This window comes from Delphinus delphis, chromosome 1 (assembly GCF_949987515.2).
Source record: "Delphinus delphis chromosome 1, mDelDel1.2, whole genome shotgun sequence".
NCBI lineage: Eukaryota > Metazoa > Chordata > Mammalia > Artiodactyla > Delphinidae > Delphinus > Delphinus delphis.
In genome coordinates, this window is record NC_082683.1 from 99,652,705 (window position 1) to 99,675,542 (window position 22,838).

At 37.6% G+C, this 22,838-nt stretch overlaps 1 protein-coding gene across 1 annotated transcript in view; it reads right to left on the minus strand.

Moving 5' to 3' along the window:
* The window catches only part of PTPN22 (protein tyrosine phosphatase non-receptor type 22), a 49,823-nt gene extending 28,996 nt beyond the window's left edge, over positions 1–20,827 (minus strand). Inside the window, exons 1-11 of the mRNA XM_060006930.1 lie at positions 20,688–20,827; positions 7,597–7,705; positions 7,255–7,331; positions 7,031–7,126; positions 6,563–6,601; positions 5,340–5,411; positions 5,164–5,223; positions 4,415–4,557; positions 3,851–3,917; positions 3,048–3,125; positions 420–506 (exon numbers count right to left, since the gene is read on the minus strand). Of these exons, the coding sequence (XP_059862913.1) occupies positions 420–506; positions 3,048–3,125; positions 3,851–3,917; positions 4,415–4,557; positions 5,164–5,223; positions 5,340–5,411; positions 6,563–6,601; positions 7,031–7,126; positions 7,255–7,331; positions 7,597–7,705; positions 20,688–20,774 (915 nt within the window). The 5' untranslated portion in view covers positions 20,775–20,827. The remainder of the gene's footprint in view (positions 1–419; positions 507–3,047; positions 3,126–3,850; positions 3,918–4,414; positions 4,558–5,163; positions 5,224–5,339; positions 5,412–6,562; positions 6,602–7,030; positions 7,127–7,254; positions 7,332–7,596; positions 7,706–20,687) is intronic.
* Positions 20,828–22,838: the final 2,011 nt, after the last annotated feature.

Genomic DNA, 22,838 nt, shown 5'->3' on the forward strand with positions numbered 1-22,838 from the left:
TATTCTCAAAATTTGATGACACATATGCAATCAAAATGAGGCTAGAGTAACCTGAAAAATCACGTCAGTACTCAACTATAATTTCACTTTGTAATTGTCACTCTCACTTCTAAATTGCCACACAACTGTTTAAAACATGGAAACAGAATATACGCTTACCCTTTAACCCACTCCTATTGTTTCTAAATCTAGCTGAAAATGGTATGCAATAGGTTAACCAAGAGATTAATTTTCTAAGTTAAAGTACTTCAATTAAATTGTCCTCCACAGGAGATTTATAGTGCAGCCCCATGCACACCTGACACTCCAATTTAGTTGTGATGATAAAGTATAAGTTGTCCTGCAACTAATCTGAAATCCCTTGACCAAAATCAAACATGAAAAAAACTGTTTTACAAAATATCAAATTTAAAATGTACCTCTGTTCCAGAGTGTTCATCCCTGATAACATCCATCTGTCTCTTAAATAGTTCTAATACAGCATTGTAGACCAGTTCATACTGTTCCTGAAGAGCATTGCAAACCGGAACAAACAAAAACAAAAACTTCGTGAACTAACCAGATTTCAGGAATATAAACACCAACCAAATCATAGTATAGCAGATCTGAAACATTAGTTTAATTACAGTGCCTTATGTCTGTGTAGCCCATGTCAGATTTCAAAGCATTTGTAGGCTGCTAGAAACAGCTAACTATTTTATCTACCTCTAGCTAATATACAATGACCTTGCAGCATGCTTTTTATGCTCTAACCCCACTTTCTTACTTAGCTCTCCTTCTACCCATAATCTCTCTAATTCGCTCACACTTTAAAATCTTTATTTCAGGAACTTCCTTGGTGGTCCAGTAGTTAAGACTCTGTGCTTCCATTGCAAGGGGAACGGGTTTGATGCCTGGCTGGGGAACTAAGATCCCACATGCCATGGAGCCAAAAAAAAATTGTTTTTTATTCCATCCTGGATGCATTTTTTTTTTTTTGTAATTCACCTCTTGCGGGAAAAGGTAGATAGACGTGGTTGATGGCTAAATAGATAGCTTCAAGATGTATTATTTAACATGGCTCACGATCGATCTATAAAGTAGCTAGGTTGTTATCCCTGTTTACAATTTGTCCGAGATCATTCAGAAGTAATTTCCATGTCTTCGGTTAGAACCTCAATCTTTTGACTCTTACTTTAGTGCACTTATATCAAGCTGCTGAAATTCTGTCTTAGCAAAGATACCCAAAAAAAGTAGACCCCTAAATAGAGTTTGGAAATTTGTGGTTATAAAGGGATTTCACTGTAGAGAAATGAGACCTCTACAAGGTTCATGGGTTTTTACCACTCTGTTTTTGCCTCTGTACCTGCTTGAGCACTTGATTTTGGATCTACTTTTCATCTGAATGGGCCTATTCAGGGTCTTCTATGACACTTCACACAATCTTATACAAACAAAATATAATTTTTTCCAAAAATAATCGTATGAGGAGAACAATGCAGAGTCTATATCACCCAACACAGCCATTGGTACACTCTTCAATTTTTTTAAGACGAGAGAAAAATCAGACAGGAAGCACTCATCTGGTTACAGTGTTATCTATCTCCTGGCTAGAGCAGTGTCATAAAAAGCAGCTATAGCTGGTAGATTTGTTCAAATAGTTGTTGCTAATGCCAAAATGTGAAGGCTAACTTAAAATTGTTTCAGCTGTCTTCCAACTCTTAAAAGTAGGTCTGAAATGGACTTTTTCTGAAATGGAGTATGGCTTTATTTACTGATTCAGTATTATAATTTAATGTTATACAACTAGGTTGCATACTTCCTGGAATCTTTATACATCTACATGGATCGGGCTTCTTTTAAGTCTGACAGCACTAAACCAGCCAATACTTTCATTTCACATAAACTTTCCCCCCTACACATTGAATATAGAAAACACCTACAGGCAACAGATGAAAAAGAATTCTTTTTTTCCACTAACTATTAGTGGAAAACCTGTGTGGGCCAAACAGAAGCTTTATATTATAATAGCTCATAATTTTTTCCCCTCAATTTACAACTTCTAGATGAAAATATCTGAACTGCCATTGTCAATTGTTTTACTTCTAAACTTATGTGCAAGTTCATTTGTAAGTGCTTTAAACACTTTAATTTCTTGCTGTTTAAGCAATACGAAGTAGTTCTAACAAATTATGCAAAAATGCCTCTTACCTAATAAATACCTATAAATGTTTGATGAAAGAATGAATGGGTGAATGTTAAACTCTATCTTAAAGATGGAGACCATTTAGAAATATAGGTAAAATTATTGGTGTAGAAATATGGGTGGAATTAATACTGTAGAAAGTGAGAGATTTGGGCTGGGAATGTTTTACCTAGGAGGTAGAACGTGAGCTGGAGAGGAGAGAACAGGGGAAAAGCATTTCCAATGGAATAAAAGTGTGAGCAATCTGGGGTAGGTTAAAATACTGTGATACATTTATATAATCACATATATAGTATGATTGTAATTATGGTTTTTTTGGTAATATTTTTTAATATACAAAGAACAAAGACCAGGAGAAACTACAGAAAAATAGTAACAGTGACTCCCTCTAGGCGACAGGATTATGGATGATTTTTTAAATTTTTTATCATTTTCTAAAATGAGCATATAGACTTCATTCTGCAGATTCTGTTACCACCTCCTGAAGAAGAAATTACAGATCTCTGATTTTCTATGGTTTCAGAAATGAAGTACCACTACAAAATTTCAAGTTAACCTGACCCAGCTATTTCTTTCTAATAAGTCAAACAGCTTGTTGAATTTTTTCAACATCCTTTGTAAGAAATATTATATTGTTTTCTTAATATTTTCTGAACAGGCTATAAAATATAAGGAATGAAAGGAATTTGGTCCAGAGCAAGGGATACAGGAAAAATATTGGGATATTCAGAGTTAGAGGAAATGGAAATGGACTAAAACCCTTGATAGTAAAGTAGTCAGCTGTTTTTGGATGCCTTATTATTATTAAACAGAGAGACGAAACCAGACTCAGACATGTTATATTATTCACCACAGTCCATACCTGAGTTTGAACTAATGAAGGCCTCTGTGTTCGCATTTCCTGGATCAAACTAAAAACACTGAAGTTCTCAGGAATTATCTACCAAATAAAAGGAAAAAATATCTTACTCCTTTATTGCTCTCTAGAAAAAGAAATGCATTTTTTAAACTAATGGGGTTTCTCATCACTTGCACCATGATTTAGAGCCTACAAAATACTGAAGAAACTCTTCAAAATGATTTCACATGAGGTGATCAAATGTCTGAAGTTAAAAATATGAGGGAGAAATCTCAGTAGGTAAGTATGAGAGTTTAATGAACTAAAAGAAGTTTGCAAATAAGTCTAAAGCCCATATTTTAAACTTCTCATTTCTTGTTAGACTTAAAAAAAAAAATTTACAGGTTGGAACACAAAATTTGCAGTAAATTGAGTTCATCTGCTAAAGGAGCGTGTCTAAAGGAAGGGTAACCGTGATTCAGGGCTGTGGTTCTCAAAACTACTTCTCTCCAGAAGCACCTGAAGAGCTTGCTGGGCCGTCCCTGCCCGCCCCCCCACAAGAGTTTTTGCTCAGTTCATCCGAGGTGGGGCCCCAAATTTTGCATTTCTAACAAGTTCTCGGGTGATACTGAAGCTTCTTGTCTGGGGACCACATTTTGAGACCACCACCTTAGGAACTAAATTAATCGTCTGACAAAGCAAATCTACAAGTGAATATTCTAGAAAAGATGAATGGTGGAGATAGATGTTTTGAAGAACCAAACAATTTCTAAGTCTAAAAGTAGCAAGGTTAAGAAAATGGCGAGTGCCTGTTGAGAGAAACTCACCCCATCTTTTAGTAACATCCACGTATAATCAATAGCACAGATAACACCAGTTCTTCCACAACCAGCACTGAAATGAAAGATCACAGTAGCATGTATATTTGCAGAGAGTGGATCTTTGACAGTAGCTGGAAAATTTCACTGGCAGATTTGAGGAAGAAGAAATCTAGAGCCCATGAAACTTTCTAAACCCTACCATTTCTCAGAACATATTTCAATTGCCACATGCTACACCGAGCCTCAGGACAGATCCTAGGCAACTTCTCACAGCAAAAAGTCTCTAGAGCTGTGCTGTTCACAAGTAATTTATCAGAAAAGATACTAATTTAATGCTCAGGTTGAATTTATTATAGTTTCTGCTATTGACTTTTCTCTTTCAATCATTCTAATTTTAAGCTTCATTCCTTTCTGACTGACTGGAAGAAGTGAGCCTAGAATTAGGAGCCTACATCTTATGCAGACTTTAAATTCCAACAAAGTCAGTCTTCCTTCAGTTAAGCAGGAGTCTTGGCCAGACGGTGACATTTGGTTTATTCTGGGTAGAAGGTTCATCCAACAGCATCATACCTGCAGTGAATGCATATGGGAACACTGTTATCCTCTTGGTAACAACGCACATCCCAGATGAGCTCAAGAATAGGGTCTATAGATGAAGGCACATCGTGGTCTGGCCAATTCTTGTAATGGAACTGGTAGATGGTTCGAGTTTCCTATAAAAATAGCCAGAATAAAAGGAGAGTTCAAGATTAGGGCTTCACCTCATTCTATCACAGGATTACTCTGACCTACAAAGTAGCATCTATCTATATATTTTTTGCAATTTATGGAGATTTCTTCCCTATAGGCCTCTGGGACCATATGCCCTCTAAGAACGATTACAAGTAATTTCAGGTCACTTACTATTGGCCTGTCTCTATCTGCCCCACTCACATGAGAATGCAGATATGAAAATGGTCCAAACCAGAACTTCCCAACTGGTGTGCTTCAAATGGGTCACAGGTGCGTTGATGTACTAATCCCTTTGCCTTAGAGAAACCAAGCAGCTTGAGCTCTCAAGTTGGTTCCCAGCCTCTACACACTATACACAGCCTCTATTCATCCTAGAAATATTGTCATTTCATATTGTGCCATTGGTGTGGAGTAGGTTGGGGAACACAGATTACACCAAAGGTCTCTTTTGGTTATGATGATTTATCCAGAACATCAAAGGCCCTACCACTTCCTATTATCTTATGCCCAGACTGCATCACATACATATATATTTACTTGCCTGATCTCTGTAGGCTTTGAGGTTACCTTTGGCGTTCTATACTTACACAATTGAATTTGACTTGTAGAGTCCTGATTGTATAATCAGATTTTTTATTTTCAGCTTCCTAAGAAGTAAATTAAAATATTAGTTATTTCAAAGACTAACATTCAAAGACTTCTCTCTATAAAGTAGGTCCTGGAGCATTTGCTCAGCCATAATGGAAATAGACATCATACTTACACAGGATATGGAGAAAGGGCCAAGTTGCAGTTGCATTTCTCCTGGCTCAGCCCAGTAGCGCTCACATTTTTTCTGTTGCACAAAGCAGAATGTAGTGATTTCCCTCCATATATGCTAGTCTTTTCTGGGTAAGAAAACCCCCTCCCTCATTCAGAAGCAAATTCAGCTGTATCCTTCTCCTTAGGTTAGGAATTTCTAACCCCCTTGGGCTTCAACCCATGTCTGGATTCTCCAAAGATGGGAAAACAAACACTAAAGGATATACAAATTGCAGACTTCCTGGAAGTCCGACAAAGTAGAAATAGGGATCTGACATTTTCAGTGTTTCAAAAAGATTAAAACAAAGCCTCACAAGCTAACTGAGACCCCAAGTTCCCTTGGTTTTAACTGGAATTGTATCAACTCAGAATGGCAACAGTAGGTTTGAAGAGCATTGTTCAATAGAAATATAATACGAGCTACATATGTAATTAAAATTTTTCTAAGAGCCACATTCAAAAATGTTAAAAGGTGGAATTAATTTTAATTAATTTTAATAATATATCTTACTTAGCCAAATACATTAAAAATTTTTTCAACATGTACTCAATATAAAACTCAAATATCAATATAGATATTTGAAATTTTTAAACTGTCATCAATATCTAGTATGCATTTTACATTTACAGCACATTTCAATTAATATGCTAAACTTTAACTGGAAATATTTAATTTCCATTTAGATTTCATAAAATTGGTGGTTGAAAAAGATTCACATACCCAAGTTGTTCCAAACAAGGTTTTCCAATAACTGAATTGAATATCAGTCTTTAAATTTAAATTTATTAAAATAAAATGATTGAGTTCCTCAGTCACACCAGCCATATTTCAAGTGTTCACTAGCCACACGTGGCTAGTAAAGGCCATTCTGGGCGGCACAAAAGAAGCTCTGACTGGCAGTTTAAAATGTCTGATTAAAAACAACAGGAAAATGAATTGTTACTTTAAAAAGTATACCTTCTTTTTATTTTAAAACACAGAGTCTACTGGGAAAATGGGCGAAAGATGTTCTCAGAGGTTTAAAAAAAAAGCCTTGAGAGTCATTTGGCATTCCCAAACTGAAAACTAGGAAGATGAGCATAAATGTTTACCAAGTCACTTAAGTTAAGGAAAGTTCTGCTACCAAGTCTCCCCCTTCTTTTTCTTCTTTCCTTTACCTTTAGGTTTACTAGAAAGCAACTCACCTTCCCCATTTCAAACTCCATGCATGCCATAACAATGATCTGGGGGGATGAAATACATGGAAACTTAAACACTGATATAGTTTAAAAAAGCAGCTAATACATGGGTCCCAGAGTCAAAAAGTGTTATTTATTCTTTTATTGTTTTATAACCAAAAAAGAAATCCTAATAGATTATAAAATGTTGCTCCTACCCTTCCTTCTCTCTGTCCTCACTTCCCTTTTCTCTATTCAAATCAGTAAATTCTTGTTAACGAATGAGACTGTCAAGTTGAGAACTTATATTTTCTTGAACAATAGTGACATTGTGATTTTGACTAAAAGGTGACTGAACACCAAAATTCTAGTGACTGACCCCAAAAAGCACTGATTTTAATGCACATAGGAAACTTCAGTCACATATCCTGACACCCTATCCCCTTCATCCCTAAAAACTAGAGAATATAGTAACAAAAGTAACTCTGCACTAACCAGGACGCTGTATTCCCAAATCATCCGCCAGAAGTCCAGGACAGTTGTAGGCAAAGGTCCCTGGGTGGCAATATAAGCCTTGGGTCCCAAAACTCCCTAAAGGGGAACAGAAATTACATGGGGTGACTACAAATAACATACTCTCCTTCTTGTCCAGTATCCCTCCCTTCTCCCTCTACCCCATTTTTTTAGGTACCTAGAGAAATATGGAATATTGGGTGTACCTTAATGAAGTTGGCATTGATGTAGCTGGAATCCTCATCAGAGGTTATCATGGACAGCTCTACTCGACTGTGGTCATCTATAATATAAAAGAAAGACAGACTAATTAAGAGGGTTTGGTTAGAGGGCTTTCTGTAAGTCAGGAAGTAGCACTGTGAATAGTGGAGGCTCATTAGTGTTTGAAGACTGAATGAATGAACGAATGTTCTTTTGTAGTCATATACAGTACAACTAATTTGTCAAAGCCATGGTCTAGGATTAGGAACAGCAACCAATGGGTAAAAAGAGATAAGATGATTGAATTTGAGAGAAGGCACAAGTTTAAAGGGAGAAATGAAACTTACAGGGCAAGATATCTTTATATCTGTTTTTCTTGATATTCTTGGGCCTCTCAGCCTCAGTTGTGGGATAGGTTTTATCTGCCTTATACTTGGTGGATAGTTTTTTCAGCGTCTGTAATAAAATTACAGTAATTAAATCAAATCATCCTAGAGAAAAGAGGTAAGAAGCTATCTCCAGAGAGCTTTCCTTCTCCACTGTCCAAACATTCCACTTCAGCTGTTTTAGTATCCTCTAGGGCTGGTTGCATTCAGAACAGAGCCTCAGAGCATAAGGACAACAGAGTTTAGTGACATTTGGAGAAGTGAAAAGGTCATACTTAATGCAGCTGAGTTGCAAATAGCTAAAACTTAGAGGTAAAACCAGTGAATATTTTAAAAATAACATCTTCTGAACACACCCTGTGTTCCACCCAAAGAGTCAGATATTAAAAGTTTGACTTACTTTCTTTACAGCTATTACAGGGCTATTTTAAACTACACTGAGGTAGTCTAGAACCTGAGGTGGGGCTTAACCTGTACCGTGATCTGCACCCCATGACTTAGTCAATGGCAGTCACTGGAGGCGGGTGGGCATCTGTATTGTTAACCAGCTCTGTGGTTTATTCTGATGTATATTTTTGAGTTGGATAAACTAGGGTTTGAATTCTGACTCCCACAGTTACTGGCTGAATGAAGCTGGGCAAGTTATTTAATCTTTCTGTGTCTCAGTTGCTTTGTAAGTAAAATGGGGGGATAGTTACCTTAGAGTTGTGGGTGAATTAAGCGAGTTATCATGTGTGAAGCACTGGTACAGAGTACATGTTTAATAAAGAAAAGGTATTGTTACTATATAAAACAATAAATAAATAAAATTATTCTCACTTGCCAACATTATAGTATAGAGCAAAATTTCAGGTCAGAGTAAATGATAGTTCCTCTTTAGCTCCTTCTGATAAATCAACCTTGTCCTAGATTTCAACTCCCTTATCATTCGAAGAAACTGCATTTAGTAGATCTGACCTTTATCGACCCTTACTCAATTTGAGAAAGATAAGGGAAAAACATCTCTGATAGCTAATAAATATTTATTGAACTGAACTACGGAAAATAACTTTCATTATTTGCCCACTATTTAATAGTGACTTGGTCACATGAAGATCATTAATTACTTCCTATTGGTCAGATGCCTCAGCATCTTCTCAGTCTTCATTCTCTTTAACTTAACTTCCTTCTTGAAATTTCCTTCTCTCTTTGCCCTTATTAGTCTACATTATTTTGGTTCTCCTCTTTCTTCTCTGACTTCTCTTTCCCTCTTCTCATTCTTTCTTACTGCCTCTATGTCTGCTTCTATCTTCTAATTGTGAATTAACCAAGGTTCCAAAGTTAAGTCCTCAACTCTCTGCTCTTCTCACTAAATACATTTGCTCAGAGATATCATCTCTTATAGAAGGCATACCAGTTTTTTAAAATTTATTTAACTAATTCAAATTGAATTATAATTCCAACTCCTATCAGATAACTCTCAAATTTCTTCATTAAGATTTGACTATTAAGTGCCATTCCTGAATTTCCAACCATACCCTAGACATTTCCACCTGGGTGCCTTACTTCAGCCTCAAACTCAGCACATCTAAAATGAAAATTATCACCATCCCTACAGTTAATGCCAATGGCACTATCTTTACCCCAGGCAACCATACTCTAGAAACTGAGAGTTACTTTAGGTTCCCCACTTCCCACAATTCCCACCTCTAACTCAGTCAGCAAGTGTAACTGATTCTTCCCATGCAATATTTTGCATCAACTTTCCTTCCTATGCCCTTACAGATACTTTAATTCAGGCCCTTTCCCTTAAAGCTTGAACTGTTACAGTTGCTTCTTAACTCATCTTCATACTTTTCTCTTTCCCCGTTCAAATCCATTAGGCATAATTATGCTAACTTAATCTTACTAAAGTATTGTTTTTCTTATCTCTCTCACGCTAAAAACTACTTCAGTGAATCCCCCTTGCTACCAGGAAAAAGTAAAAACTCCTTAGTCAGGTACTTAAGATTCTCCCCAGTTGGACCCAAGCTAATTTCCCCATATTTGCTACTGTCCCACAATTATAAGCCTTCCAAAGATTGATTTCTAAGTTCTTTCAAGATTGTACAAACTGATGTCACTGACAATTATATGTAACATCGCTTCTTGAAAACTATGGGTCCCTTTTCCTTTCTCATAAATATATACCTGGTACTGTTTTTGCTTTTCTCACCCATAATTATGATCTATTTTGTTCCACAGGGTAAACTAATAGAGAGAAATAAGGAAATAGAAAAAGAACTTTTCTCATGTGACTGGCAACAAGAAAAACTTAAAAAGAAGGGAATTGTTGATTATTTTACTTAGTTGTTTATATTTCATATAGAGTTTTCACATAATTAGGATGTGTGTCTATCTGTAGGAGTTTACTTAAGGACACTCATAAAAAAAAATGGGTGAGGAAGGGAGAGCCTAAAATAAAGGAATGATGACACAGAGAGACAGAGAGATAAAAGAGGTAGTTGAGAATAGAAATTTTTTCCAACAAATCATCTAAACTCATCATTAGATTTCAAAATTACCTCAGGATAACCTGATAACTGAGTCTGCAAGGAGAGAAAAAAAGTTGGGGTCATGAAAGATTTGTTAGCTGGGAGTCCAAAATACAAAGAATTATCAAATATCTAGAATCTAATTAAAGTGATACTTTCCAAATAATAAATAGATCATTAATTATTATAACAATTCAAAGTATAGGAGTGTAAGCTTTTTCCAACTAATGATGACAAATGGAACAGACAGCCACTGCCTGTTTATCTGCTGGACCACAAATGCCAGCATGTATTGTTCTAATGACCATTTTTTTTCTGTTTGTAGAGTTAGATCAGACACAGGCAACCTATTTAAAAACAGGTATACAGTTAGTTCTTAAATCCTAATTTCTTACCATGGTTTGAATTCTTGTGGGTTTTCAGAATTGGATTTAGGAGGAGAGATGCTGAAATGATCATTATACAACATATTTTTACACCAAGATGGATGTAAGTGGACTAGTTTGGAAATTTAAGGATGTGGCACAAATACACGAAAGAATATAAAATATTTCCAGTTGGTATCAATTTCCAAGTTATACCAATTTCTCAGCTCTCTCTGCTCTTGTGCACCTTCAGAATGATAATTTTCAGGTTGCCATTGATTCCAGGGCGACTGAAAAGATGTCAACTCCCAGAGCAGTTCATTCTAAAAATTTCCAGAACAGAGCCTCGTGCATACTCCCTGTTACACTGTTTTTATCTGTTTTGCTTTGCTTGCTTGTGGAATGCTTTCCAGGGAGAATGCCATAGGCAAAGCTCTTTTTGAAAGATATGCCTAAATTAATTGGGTAAAATTTCACAGATAAAAGTTGTGTGTGTGTGTGTGTGTGTGTGTGTGTGTGTGTGTGTGTTTAACCTATGTTTGTTTAGCTGTCTTCACTGCCACCTTCAGCAATGGGAGAGAATGGCTTTTTATTTCCTACTCTGTTCCTTCTTCCAGAGTTATCTGGCTGGATGTCAAATGGGGACATTCTTTTAGCAGAACATCACATAGGAAATGCCTGTAGAATTGTTAATTTGGAAAGCGTGAAAGATTTTTTTTTTCAGATATCTTACCTAGAGGTCAAACCACTGTGAAGATCTTTTTCTCATTCCCCTTCTCTCCCTGCTAGACCCCCCAGGGTCCAACACCCCAACAGAGAAAAAATCAGAGCCAACTTAGGGCAGAGAACTGATAAACCTCACCAGAAAAAGAGAAACTCTGAGGGTAGGAAGCAAAAGGGTATAGAAGAGAAAGTAGGGCTATGTGAGGTGGGTTGGGATTGGGGGAGAAAGGATAGGTTAAAGGGAGAAAGTATTTCTCTACCAACCACCAAGTGGGTGTGAGTTCCCTAGAGGCAGCAGCAACAAGAACAATTGGGGAATAAGGAAAAGTTGCTGAGGGAATAAAGAAAAGGGGCCTCCTGAGCCCCTGATAAGTTGGAATGTATGAGAAACCAGACTCTGTTCATGCTTGATAAGCTAACAGTAAGCTGATTTGGTTTGTGGGCTATGTTACCCCTTTCCTTTCAAGATAGGAAAACAGAACCGAGGTCTTGGCCATGAATCTCTAGGAATCAGGACTGAACCTATTGCATGTTCATCTTATTGACTAGAAAAGTAATTACTAGTAAATGAACTAAGGTCACTCCCAAAAGAGAACAGAAAGGAAAAAGGAAGCACAATACCACAATACCTTTGCCTTGGAGGACTACACTATTGTATAGAAAACAGCATAAGTTACATTTGGGTGTGGGAAAAATCAGTCTTGGCCCTCCTGTGCCAGGCGGAAGAGGGGACTCAAAGCTGGGCTGTCTCCAGAGTTTCTCAAGATAGTTCCTCAATGCCTTACAACTGCAGGTCAGTACTATCTATTCCAAGCTTCCAACAGGATAGAGAAAGCATGAATGCTAAGAAATGGAATTAGGAGCTCAGGCCTCTACATCCAGTAAACAAGGGTACCACTAGTAGGAATGCAGGACGAGACTGAACTGGCCCTGAGTGTGCATACAATCATCTCCAGCTAGACAGGCAAACTTATGGGGATTGGGCGGCCATCCAATAGTCAGGTAAGTGAGCAGGTGGGTAGCAATAGCTAAACTGGGGTGAGTAAACCAAGAGGTTCAGCTTTAGATAAATACAATGTGAGGATATGGCAAGACATGTATTTAAAATGTATTTTAAATGTCTTGTGAATAACTGAAAATGTGGGCCTGGGTGGTCCCTAGTGAAAGACTGGAGATGCAGTTGGGAGAAATTAGCTTTAGAGGTAATGTGATATATTTATTCCAGTGGAAGCCGCAAAAAACTATACATTAATGGGCACAAAAGTCAGGAAATGCTGATAAGTATGTTCAAGTGATAGACTGATTCACATAAATGAGTCATTTCAATTCAACAGATGTTTGGGCACTTGCTAGGCAGGAGGTACTGTGTTCGTGACTGCTTGGCTAGTGTTGTTACCATAAATAAATATAGAACCAAGATGTATCTAGATCTTCTCTATAGAACTAAGATGTATCCAGGTCTTCCCTGGTCTGTCTATGATAAGTCTCCAGAAGTTGCTATAATACCAATCTGACTTCTAGTGCATTATAAACCGTCATTAGTACTTGACCTTCACAACTGGATACCTTCTTTCTATTAGGGTTCATTGAATCCTTCATATTTAATAAATATGTCTTTGTATTTAATTAATACGATATTTACCTTTTCTACAAAACACCTCATCTCCAGGAAACATAAAATTCCTTTCTTTTTTTGGCTTTTTATTATTTAAATGGATTCCAACAACACTAAAGGAAAAATTTTGATATAGATTTTTAAATAAAAAAGTAATACATATTTTTTAATAATGCATATTAATTGGAGAAATTTTAGAATATAGAGAACCCAGAAAAGATGATTAAAAATCACCTATAGCCCCACTACTCAGTTAATCATTCTTAATATTTCAAAACATTACATTTCAACTTTTATCTATACATGTGTAATGAAGATGGAATCACACTGCATATAGGGTTTTGTAACTTGCTCTCTTTACTTATCAGTTTGTATTATTCTACATAATTTTTAATGGTGGCAGAGTATTCTATTGTATGAGATGCAACATGAGTTACTTAACTTGCTCCTTTATACTATTGGACATTTGAGTTGCTTCCAATCTTCCTAAACAATAATTATGCACAATATTACAATAGGTGGCCAAAATCTATATAAATATCTTTCATTATTTCCTTCAGATGAATTTTTTGGAGTGATCAAAGAACTTGCTCATTTTAAAGGCTTTTGATCCATATTACTAAATACATATCAGAACCCATATACAAATTTTGCCTCCAGAAAGTTATACCAGCAATATATGAGACTGGTATACCAGCAATGTAGGAGATGGCATATTTTTGAATGCTGGTCAACATTAGGATTATAATGTTTTAAGCATAGGTGCCTTTGATAAGTAAAGTGTTATTAGTGATATTTTTCTTATTTGTATTTCCCTTTGTGGTTTCTTCACTCCAAAACATTTTTTAGAAGGAAGAAAATACACCGTACTCAAATTACCCTACCTACATGAAGCTGTGTTCATATCTCTGTATTCATAGCCAGCATTTGAACACATACATATAGACATCCAACGAGCTCATACATGCATATTTAGCACACTTGTCATCAGCTAAGCTCTCACTTTTTCTACACAATTCATACTTCTACACATGCTTTCTAAATCAAGATGCCTCAACTACCTCCAATGTAGAAAAGAAAAAAAAACATCTGAGGAGTTTTAAACATAAAGACATGCAGCAAATTGACCAGCATAAAAACACATAACCAAGCCTTAGCCCATATTTAATACAGTGGCTAAAATGTACATGTCATAAAACCACAATCGGTTGCTGTAGTTGACCAAAGTGAATACCTATTCCTCTGTAAATTATCATCAATCGGATAAAAAAAATACACTAATGGAAGAGGATGGCCCTCATTAAGCTTAGAAGAAGGAAAGTAAAGTCCCTAGTGTTGTCCAGAAAAGAGTGGTGGCCACCAGCCTGAGGGTTCAAACAGGGAGATGAAGACTTCATACCATCACAGTTGAGGCCATTAAAATCACTATGCTCTTCAAGCAACTTTCTGATTATCATTGGCTTCTCATGTAAGTTTCTCTCCAAATTTAGAGAATATGCTGGCCAGCCAATGTAAACTTCTACTCTGTTTGATAGTGATTTTTCTCTGCCCAAAATTAATAAATTGGCATTCTTGTTTCTGGTGAATTTCTTTTGTTGTTGTTGTTGTTTGTTTGTTTGTTTTGTGGTACGCGGGCCTCTCACTGCTGTGGCCTCTCCCGTTGCGGAGCACAGGCTCCCGACGCGCAGGCCCAGTGGCCATGGCTTACGGGCCCAGCCGCTCCACTGCATGTGGGATCTTCCCAGACTGGGGCACGAACCCGTGTCCCCTGCATCGGCAGGCGGACTCTCAACCACTGAGCCACCAGGGAAGCCCTCTGGTGAATTTCTTATGTGTTTGCCTGATCCTGATCACTCTCAGCATACTGACAAAATTGAATTTTTAGATCAGCAAAGCTAAAGTCAAGACACGGGACTATGGTGATCCAAAATAGTTAATACCACCCTAAGCGACTGCTTGGCCTCTCTCCATGCGCTCTGTGATCACAAAAGTAATTGCATATATTGAACCTTGACAGAATTCATAAAAATAATTAGAAAGAATTAAGACCCAGCTACATGCAACCAAATGAATTTTAGAAACACAATGTAGAGTGAAAGAAGGAAGATATTAAAAATGTATATATAACATGATTTTATTTACATAGAATTCAAAAACACGTAAAATGAATCTCTTTTGCTTAGTGATATATATGTCTTGAAGCTATGCTGAAAAACAAAGAAAAAAATAATCTCATGATAGTGTTTACCTCTAGTCAGGTGGGTGTTGGGGGTGGTTGTGATCTGGAAGGACACCCAAGGGATTTCTGGGGTGTGGGCAATGTTCTACTTCTTGATCTGAGTGATGCTTATATAGATGCCTGCTTTATTACTAATTGTTAAATTTTATGTTTGCGTTTAAAGCACTTTTCTGTGTATATGTTATATTCTATGATTTTTTTTAAGTTTAAGAAGTTAAGACCAATGGATAAATTGGAAGCAATAGAGCGGGGTGGCGGGAGGGGACAAGAGCACAAGCTCAAAAGTTAAACAGCTTTATTTCAAATCTGAGTTCTACCACTTATGAAATCCATGACCTTAGGTAAGTTGTTTAATTTCTCTGACCCTCAGTGTCTACTACACAGCAAATACTATGCTGGACGCTGAGGATGTCAAGATAAGAACTAAATCTGAGCCTTGCCTTTGTGGAGCTACAATCCAATGGGAAAGCAGACATTAATCAAATAATCAGACAAATAAATGTAAAACTGGAATTGTAATGAGTGCTATGAATACTTTCAATTCAGCTTGGGTGAGGTTGGGGGAAGAAGAAGCTTTTAAAAAATGAAACATGGTGCTGAGAACTTACTCGATATATTTAAGGAGGTCAAGGAAGGCTTCTCTGGGAAAGCGACCACCAAACTGTTATCTGAAGAATTATGAAGTGTTAACTAGGTGAAGAGGAGCATGGGGGAATATTCAAGGTAGAGGTAACAGCATGTGTGCAAAGTCCTGTGGCAGAGGAAGCATGACAAGGACAAGAAAATGAACATGCTGTAAGAAGCTGGAGAAGCACTCAGCTGCTGGTCCGTGTGGGACTTTGTTAGCCATTCATTAAAAAGGGCTCTTTGGGAATTAGATGAGGCTCTGTTCGTGAAGCACTCAAGCACAGAGTCTGGAACATGGTTCCATGATTAGCTATTGTGGAAAGTACATGAACCGAAAGTTCATATGAGGAAATGCAGATTGAAAATAGTCATGGAAAATTTTCAGGCTCAGAAATAAAATAAATCAAATTAACATAACAAAGTACAATTTGACACTAATTAAATTAGAAAAATAAAACATGCTATGATTTTACTCGATGCAGTTTAAGTATAGTGACTAAGAGGCTTTGGAATCAAACATACTGGAGTTTCAAATCCTGGTTTTGCCACTTCATGGGTAAAATGAAGATAATGCTTTCCTCTTGGGGTTGTTGTAGTGATTAAGATCATATATGGTAACCACTCAGATTGCCTAGGATATGATAAGCAGTCAAAAATTTTACCTATTACTATCTTTTTTAGATATTAAATTGAGTCTATCAAGGTGGTAAAGAAGATGATAAATTCAGATATCGCAAGTTTTAAAAACTCTGTTGGAAATATATTTGGCAAACCTTAACCAATTAGATGCTAATACTCTTTGGTCCAGGAATAATAACAAACACTTGTGGGGATCTAGCCCCAGGATATAATCCCAAACGAAGGGGGAAACCACATGGACAAACATTCACTGCAGTTTTATCAATAATCAGGAAAAATGAGAAATAACCTCAGTTTCCAAAACTAGAGAAATAATTAACTTATTTGGGTGCCTACTACATGTCAGGCATTTTATATATTCATTCTTTTATCTTCACAGCAATTCTACAAAGTGAATATTATTTGTTACCACTTTTTAGCTACTTTGTTCAAGGTCACATAGCTAATTATAGGCAGAAGGAAAATTTAAACCCAGATTTATATGATTCCAAAGTTGTTACAAGTACAGATGGTAAAGCCAGACTGCCGGAACTGGAAACTCAGTTCCACCACTTACTGGTTATGTGACCCTGAGTGAGTCAGTTAACTTCTCTGTGTCTCATTTTCCTCATCCATAAAATGGAAATAATAACAGTGCCTTCCTCAATAGATTAAATGAGTTGACATACAAAAGGGTTTAGAACAGTTTCTATCAGAGATATAGAAGTGTTAGCTATTACTTTGATTATTATATTTTCATCATACTATCCTGCATTAAAAGTCATTAATATCGATTTTAACCAACATGATAGTTTTGTTACAATGCTAAGTGAAAATATGAGAATACAAAATTTTAGCTATGCTTATAATTACAGTAATATAAAAGGCATCCTATCAATATAAATGGACAAAAACTAGAATTTCTACACCCCCCAAAACTGTACTTATTGGGATGTTGGTACTATGGTGAATTTATTTTATTTTACCTTGCAATAATATTATTTTATAAAAAAAAACAATAAGGCTTTATTTTTTTTAAGTACTTTAAGAAATTTTCAATAGTGTGGTTGCACACTGCTATTTCTGCTGTATAGAAACTATGCTATCTAGAGACTTACCCTCATGCTAGGCCCTTTGAGGGACTACGGTTAGTGGCTTAAGCAAGACACTATTGCATTGGGATTAATTTCACAGGCTCTGATATGACAGATCCAGGTTAAATTTCATGTCTATGGCTGAACAGCTGAGTGAGCTTAGGCCAATTATTTACCCTCTCAGAGCCTCAGTTTCCTTATCTGTAAGTCAGAGATCAGAACTACCTCATAGGGTTTTTTGTTTTTTTGTTTTTTGGGGTTTTTTTTTGCGGTAGGCGGGCCTCTCACTCTTGTGGCCTCTCCCGTTGCAGAGCACAGGCTCTGGACGCGCAGGCTCAGCGGCCATGGCTCACGGGCTCAGCCGCTCCACGGCATGTGGGATCTTCCCGGACCGGGGCACGAACCCATGTCCCCTGCATCGGCAGGCGGACTCTCAACCACTGCGCCACCAGAGAAGCCCTAGGGTTTTTTTTAAATGAGTAATAAATAAGATAATGAATGTGATGCTTCCTTGACACCCCACCAAGACTATCACAGTTATAATTAAATATTTAATAGAGTAATTGGTTGTTTAATGTCTGTCTCTCTAAGACGTCCTCTAATGTCTTAGAAGATAAGCTCCACCAAAGCATGGAGTATTGCACTGCAGAACCAGCATCTAGCACAATGCTTTACACACAGGAAGCACTCAATAAATACTTGAATGAATGCATGAAAACCTTATAGGAGTGGTCAGTGGCAGTTTCAACTACAGAAGAATTATTGAGTTTAGTCTTGGCATTGGGAAAAGACCAAAGCAGCATGGTATTGGCTCTAGCTATCATAGTAGGGCTTTGTGCTCTGCACAAAGATACTTGGCCAAGGGGGAAGTGAGGACTGAAATCTAAGCCATGGACTCAGTGGCGGGCCAGGGTGTACAGAATGTCTACCTGTAAGTAGAGATGACTTTTGATAATTCCCTCAGAGGCACCACCATTCAGGCCAGCAGTGGCCTTGTGTCACAGAATCAGCCCTCAAACCTCAGAAACATCAAATCCTGGGAGAAGATGTTAAGGGCTGAAGGTGGAATGTGGTATATGACCAGGTGGAAAGCCTTCCAGTTTAAGGGTGGTATTCACCTTGTGAATACCAAGCAAGTAACCTGGCCTCTTTCACTGCTCCCCAACTCCCCCAAAGCTACTCTCTCTTGTATTTCAGCTGAACCTTTAGGTGGGGCTGAGGGAAAGACTCTGTTTTTCCACTGGAGGACATGAGTCAGTGAACAGTGAGGTTCCACTTAATCACCACCCAAAAACAAGGTCCGTAGAATTAGGAGCTAGAAAAGCAAGGAAGTGATTAATATAAAATCAGGATAGTGATCATTTCTCGGCAGGGCAGGACAGGGTGGGTGTGGGGATGAGGACCTGTTGGGAAAGAGACATGTAGAGGTCTTCTGGGGCTGACAAGGTTCTATCCCTTGACCTGGGTGATGGCTGCTTTACAGTTACACTTACATTTTATGTACTTTTCTCAATGCGTATTATAGTTCACAGTTTTAAACAGCTGGAAAAACTACAAACTATGAAAGGTTTTTAAGCAGGGAAAAAATAACCAGACCTGTAGTATTAAAAGATCACTTGGGTGTTAAACAGAAAATTGATTGAAGGTGGGGCAAGGCTAGAGGCAGAGAAAACAGGAGGTGAGGTAGGTGCTATATTTTGGTGAAAGACTATAATGACTGAGCTAAGAAAAGGTAAAATATTAGGGATGTAGCCTATATTATTTTTAAAAACACAACCAAAATAACAGAGGCTGCCACTGCCCCCTCACCTCACTTTTTACCTCTCTGCATTGGGGGAATTTGGCTCAGGAGATATAGCCCAGGGGAAGGCACATGTCTAAGACACATAGGCCATGCTTTCTACCTTCCCTCCCTCCCTGCTAACTCTACTTAGAAGGACTAAGACTGCCTGGCTAGTGGCAACTAGAGTGCATTTTTCATGACACCACGGCATTATCCAAGTTGAGCTGACACAGGGGTTTCTACCATAATATGCAATCACTCAATCATAACATCTAATCACTCGGGACTTTACAGAGTGTTTTCACATCTACTATCTGGTACCAGAATGTTGGCTCCATGAGGGCAAAAAGGTTCTTATTTTGTTCACTGCTATATCCTCAGTGCCTAAAACTAAACTTGGTACATAGAAGGTGCTCAATAAATATTACTGAATGAATGACCACATTTAAGTATTATTATTATTGATATTTAGTCATCACAATAATCTTGTGCAGAGAGGTAGGAAATTCATTATGATCCCCATTTCAGAAGTCAGGAAACAGAGACTTGGTGAGATTAAGGAACATGGCAAGTAGTTGATAATTTGGTTGATGACACTGTCATGATTTAATTTCAGATTTTATATTTAAATTCCCTTATTTTTCCCATTTCCTCATAGCTGAAAAGGTAAAGTTTGAAGTTCTTATAACTCTGAAACACCAGCTGGAAGTATTCCCAAATACATGATAGGTACTATCAGACATCCTACGTCATCTGATGTGCTGGGTTATAGGATGAGTGAGTCCTACCCAGCTGCCACTGCATCAGTAAGCACCGTTCCCCCAGAGGAGATGCAGTGTTCCTCTGGGTAATCAAATCCAGTTGACCCCAGGCTACCTTGTGCTTATGTTTCTTTCCATCCCTCACTTTTCTCTACTCCCCATCCTAGCCATTCCACCCCTCCAAGCAAAAGAAGATTAAGGAAACCCTGTTACTGCAAACACTCATGTTCTCATATTTTTTTCTTCAAAAAAAAAAAAAGAAAAAAGAAATATGGCGGAAAGTAGTTTCGGTGCTCTTCAAGAGTTTTTGTTATCCAAATGGAACCCACGGGAGGCTAAAAGCATAAAAAGTTAATCTTGATCTCTTTCCTCTTGATATTAATTAAAATTAGTCATTTGAAGCCTAAACCACAACTCAGATACCTGGGAACTACAGATATTCAATTAATATTAGATTTATACAACTGGAATTTTGTATATCATCTGTAGGATTCCTAGTCAAACTCTAAGAACTAGCAAACAAAATATTTAAAACTATATTTTGGAGAGAACTTCTAAAATACACAAAAAACACTTAGAGAAGTTAAACTTTTAGGTTACCTTCTTCCCCTGAAAGGTCAGTTTATCCCAAGAGCAAGTTGGTCTAGCAGAGTTGGACCACTGTCATCAAACAGTCTATGTAACTACCCTGAGAATGTCACACATCGGACTTACCAGAAATTCATTGGCAAACTCCTCTTTGTTACTTTTCTTGTTTTGGGCCTCATCCAGGAACTTCTGCAGAATCTCTCTTTGGTCCATGCTGCAGGGCAAGACAGACAGTCTACAAGTGGTTTAAGGGAGGGCATATTAGATGTGTGTCATGGCCGAGGCAGCACCGAGAAGGCACTGCTGCCACCTGAGCAGAGCATGTTGAAGGTTGTGGTTTACTGACTTCATCTCAAGCCCTAGAGGAAATTAGTACGTAACCAGACTCTGTGGTCACACAACAAAGCCAGCACCTCACTCCTGGGCCCTAGCGCCTTCCTTGTCAAGAGAGGAACCTGGTTGCAATTCAAGTTTTTAACAAACAAGAGGCTAGCCAGAATGTAATGTGTGTGTGGGCTGCTTAGCTCTGAAACTATTCCACTCCGTCGCCCTTAAGCAAAGTTCACAATTTTTCTTGCTTCCTAGAGAAAAGGCAGAATTACAGGTCTCATGGATGGTTCTGCCTCTCCCCATATCCCCAATGAGCACAAAGGCCCTGTTGACACCTTCTGTTTCCTCATGTCCCAAATGAACTCTTTAAAAGTTCATTTAGGCCCAGTTTGGAGACACTGTTTGGAGTTAAGACATCTTCTGAAAGGTTTCTTGTCAGTGTGATCGGTGGCAAACTTCTGTTCGTCAGAGAAGGCATTTTTATTTAGAACTTTTGATTCTGCCATATAGACCTAACTCTCTTTTGGATGAAGCAAAGTCAGCTGCTTCTGAAAGTCTGGGTTTCTCCCAGAGCTGGGGAAGTGCTAACCTCCATTAAGGGAAGTGTGATTTCAGGACCCCACCCCCACCTTCCAGTACTTTTTGAGCTTCATTTGGGTTCTGGCTATAAAGACTGAGAGCACTTGGTCTATAGGGGATCCAGGGGCACGGTGGCCCCCAAGAAGAGCACCTGACCAGGAATCTGGCATAAAATCCCCTGTATGTAATGCTAGTAAAATATGGAGGAACAGAAAAAGTAAAATCAACCACCTAGCTGGCAACAATACACCTTTTAGGGCAGAAAGCCTGAAGAACTATTTCTAGAGAAGGTATTTCTACTCTTCAACCAAAGCCTCAGGAAAGGCCATTGTTTCTGGAAGCCACACTGTGCATGTAGCATTTGGGCCCTGATAGGGAGGCTGTTCTAGAAAAAGCTTGCAAATCTCAGCTTGCATAAGTTCCCTCCTCAATGGGTACAAACCTACCCAAGCGTGTCTCATTTGGTGTGAGACCGAGACAAAAATCAGCATAACACCTCTGTTCGAGGACAGAAGTTCAATAAATATGAGAACAAAATTAGTCTAAGATAGTCATGAAGAAAATTTGGAAATGTGCTGTTAGAACTTCCTCTATTTGCTATTAGCAATCCTTTCTGTTTTGCAACATTATTCAAGCTTCCTTTAGGAAATGATTCTGAACTCTTTGGCTGCATCTACTTCATTGAACCTTACCACAGGGAAGGGAAGGTCATGAGGTATCTTGCTTATAGGCAGTGTGAAGCCAATGAAGAATTTCAATCCCGATCCACATGATAAATTAAAATGAACCATATCCTCAACAATATTTGATGAGAGTAGAATAGTAGTTCTCAAACTATCCCTAACTATCATGAAATTTAGGAGATTTTCTTGCTGCTCTAAATAATGCAATTTCATTTGGCTTTTTAAAAGCACAAAATATGGGAAAAAATTTTTGAAGACAAAATTTCAAGTTCACAATAACTAAAACCATGTAAAAGTATGCACATTGTTAAATGAAGACTAAAAGATGCAAAACAGAATCAATTGCAGAAGGGTTGGGATTAAAGATTTTTTAAGTTCTTCTTTTAAAATTATTATGCCATTTTTAATTAGAAAAAGACCTACAATAATCCGTTCATTTGTTCAACAAATTTATTGAGTCCCCCCTGAATGCTAAGTACTATGTTAGGGGCCGCATATACAATAATGAACAAGCCAGAACATGGTGAAAAACACTCTTAACCAGTTTATAAAGCATCTCAGAACTAAGATATAGACTTAATTACTGATAAAAATTAAAATATTCCAAACTTATTTGCAAAGTAGCAAAGCATAACCCTAAAAGGAAAGTGATTTTCTATATTTGGACAACTAAAAGACATATAGT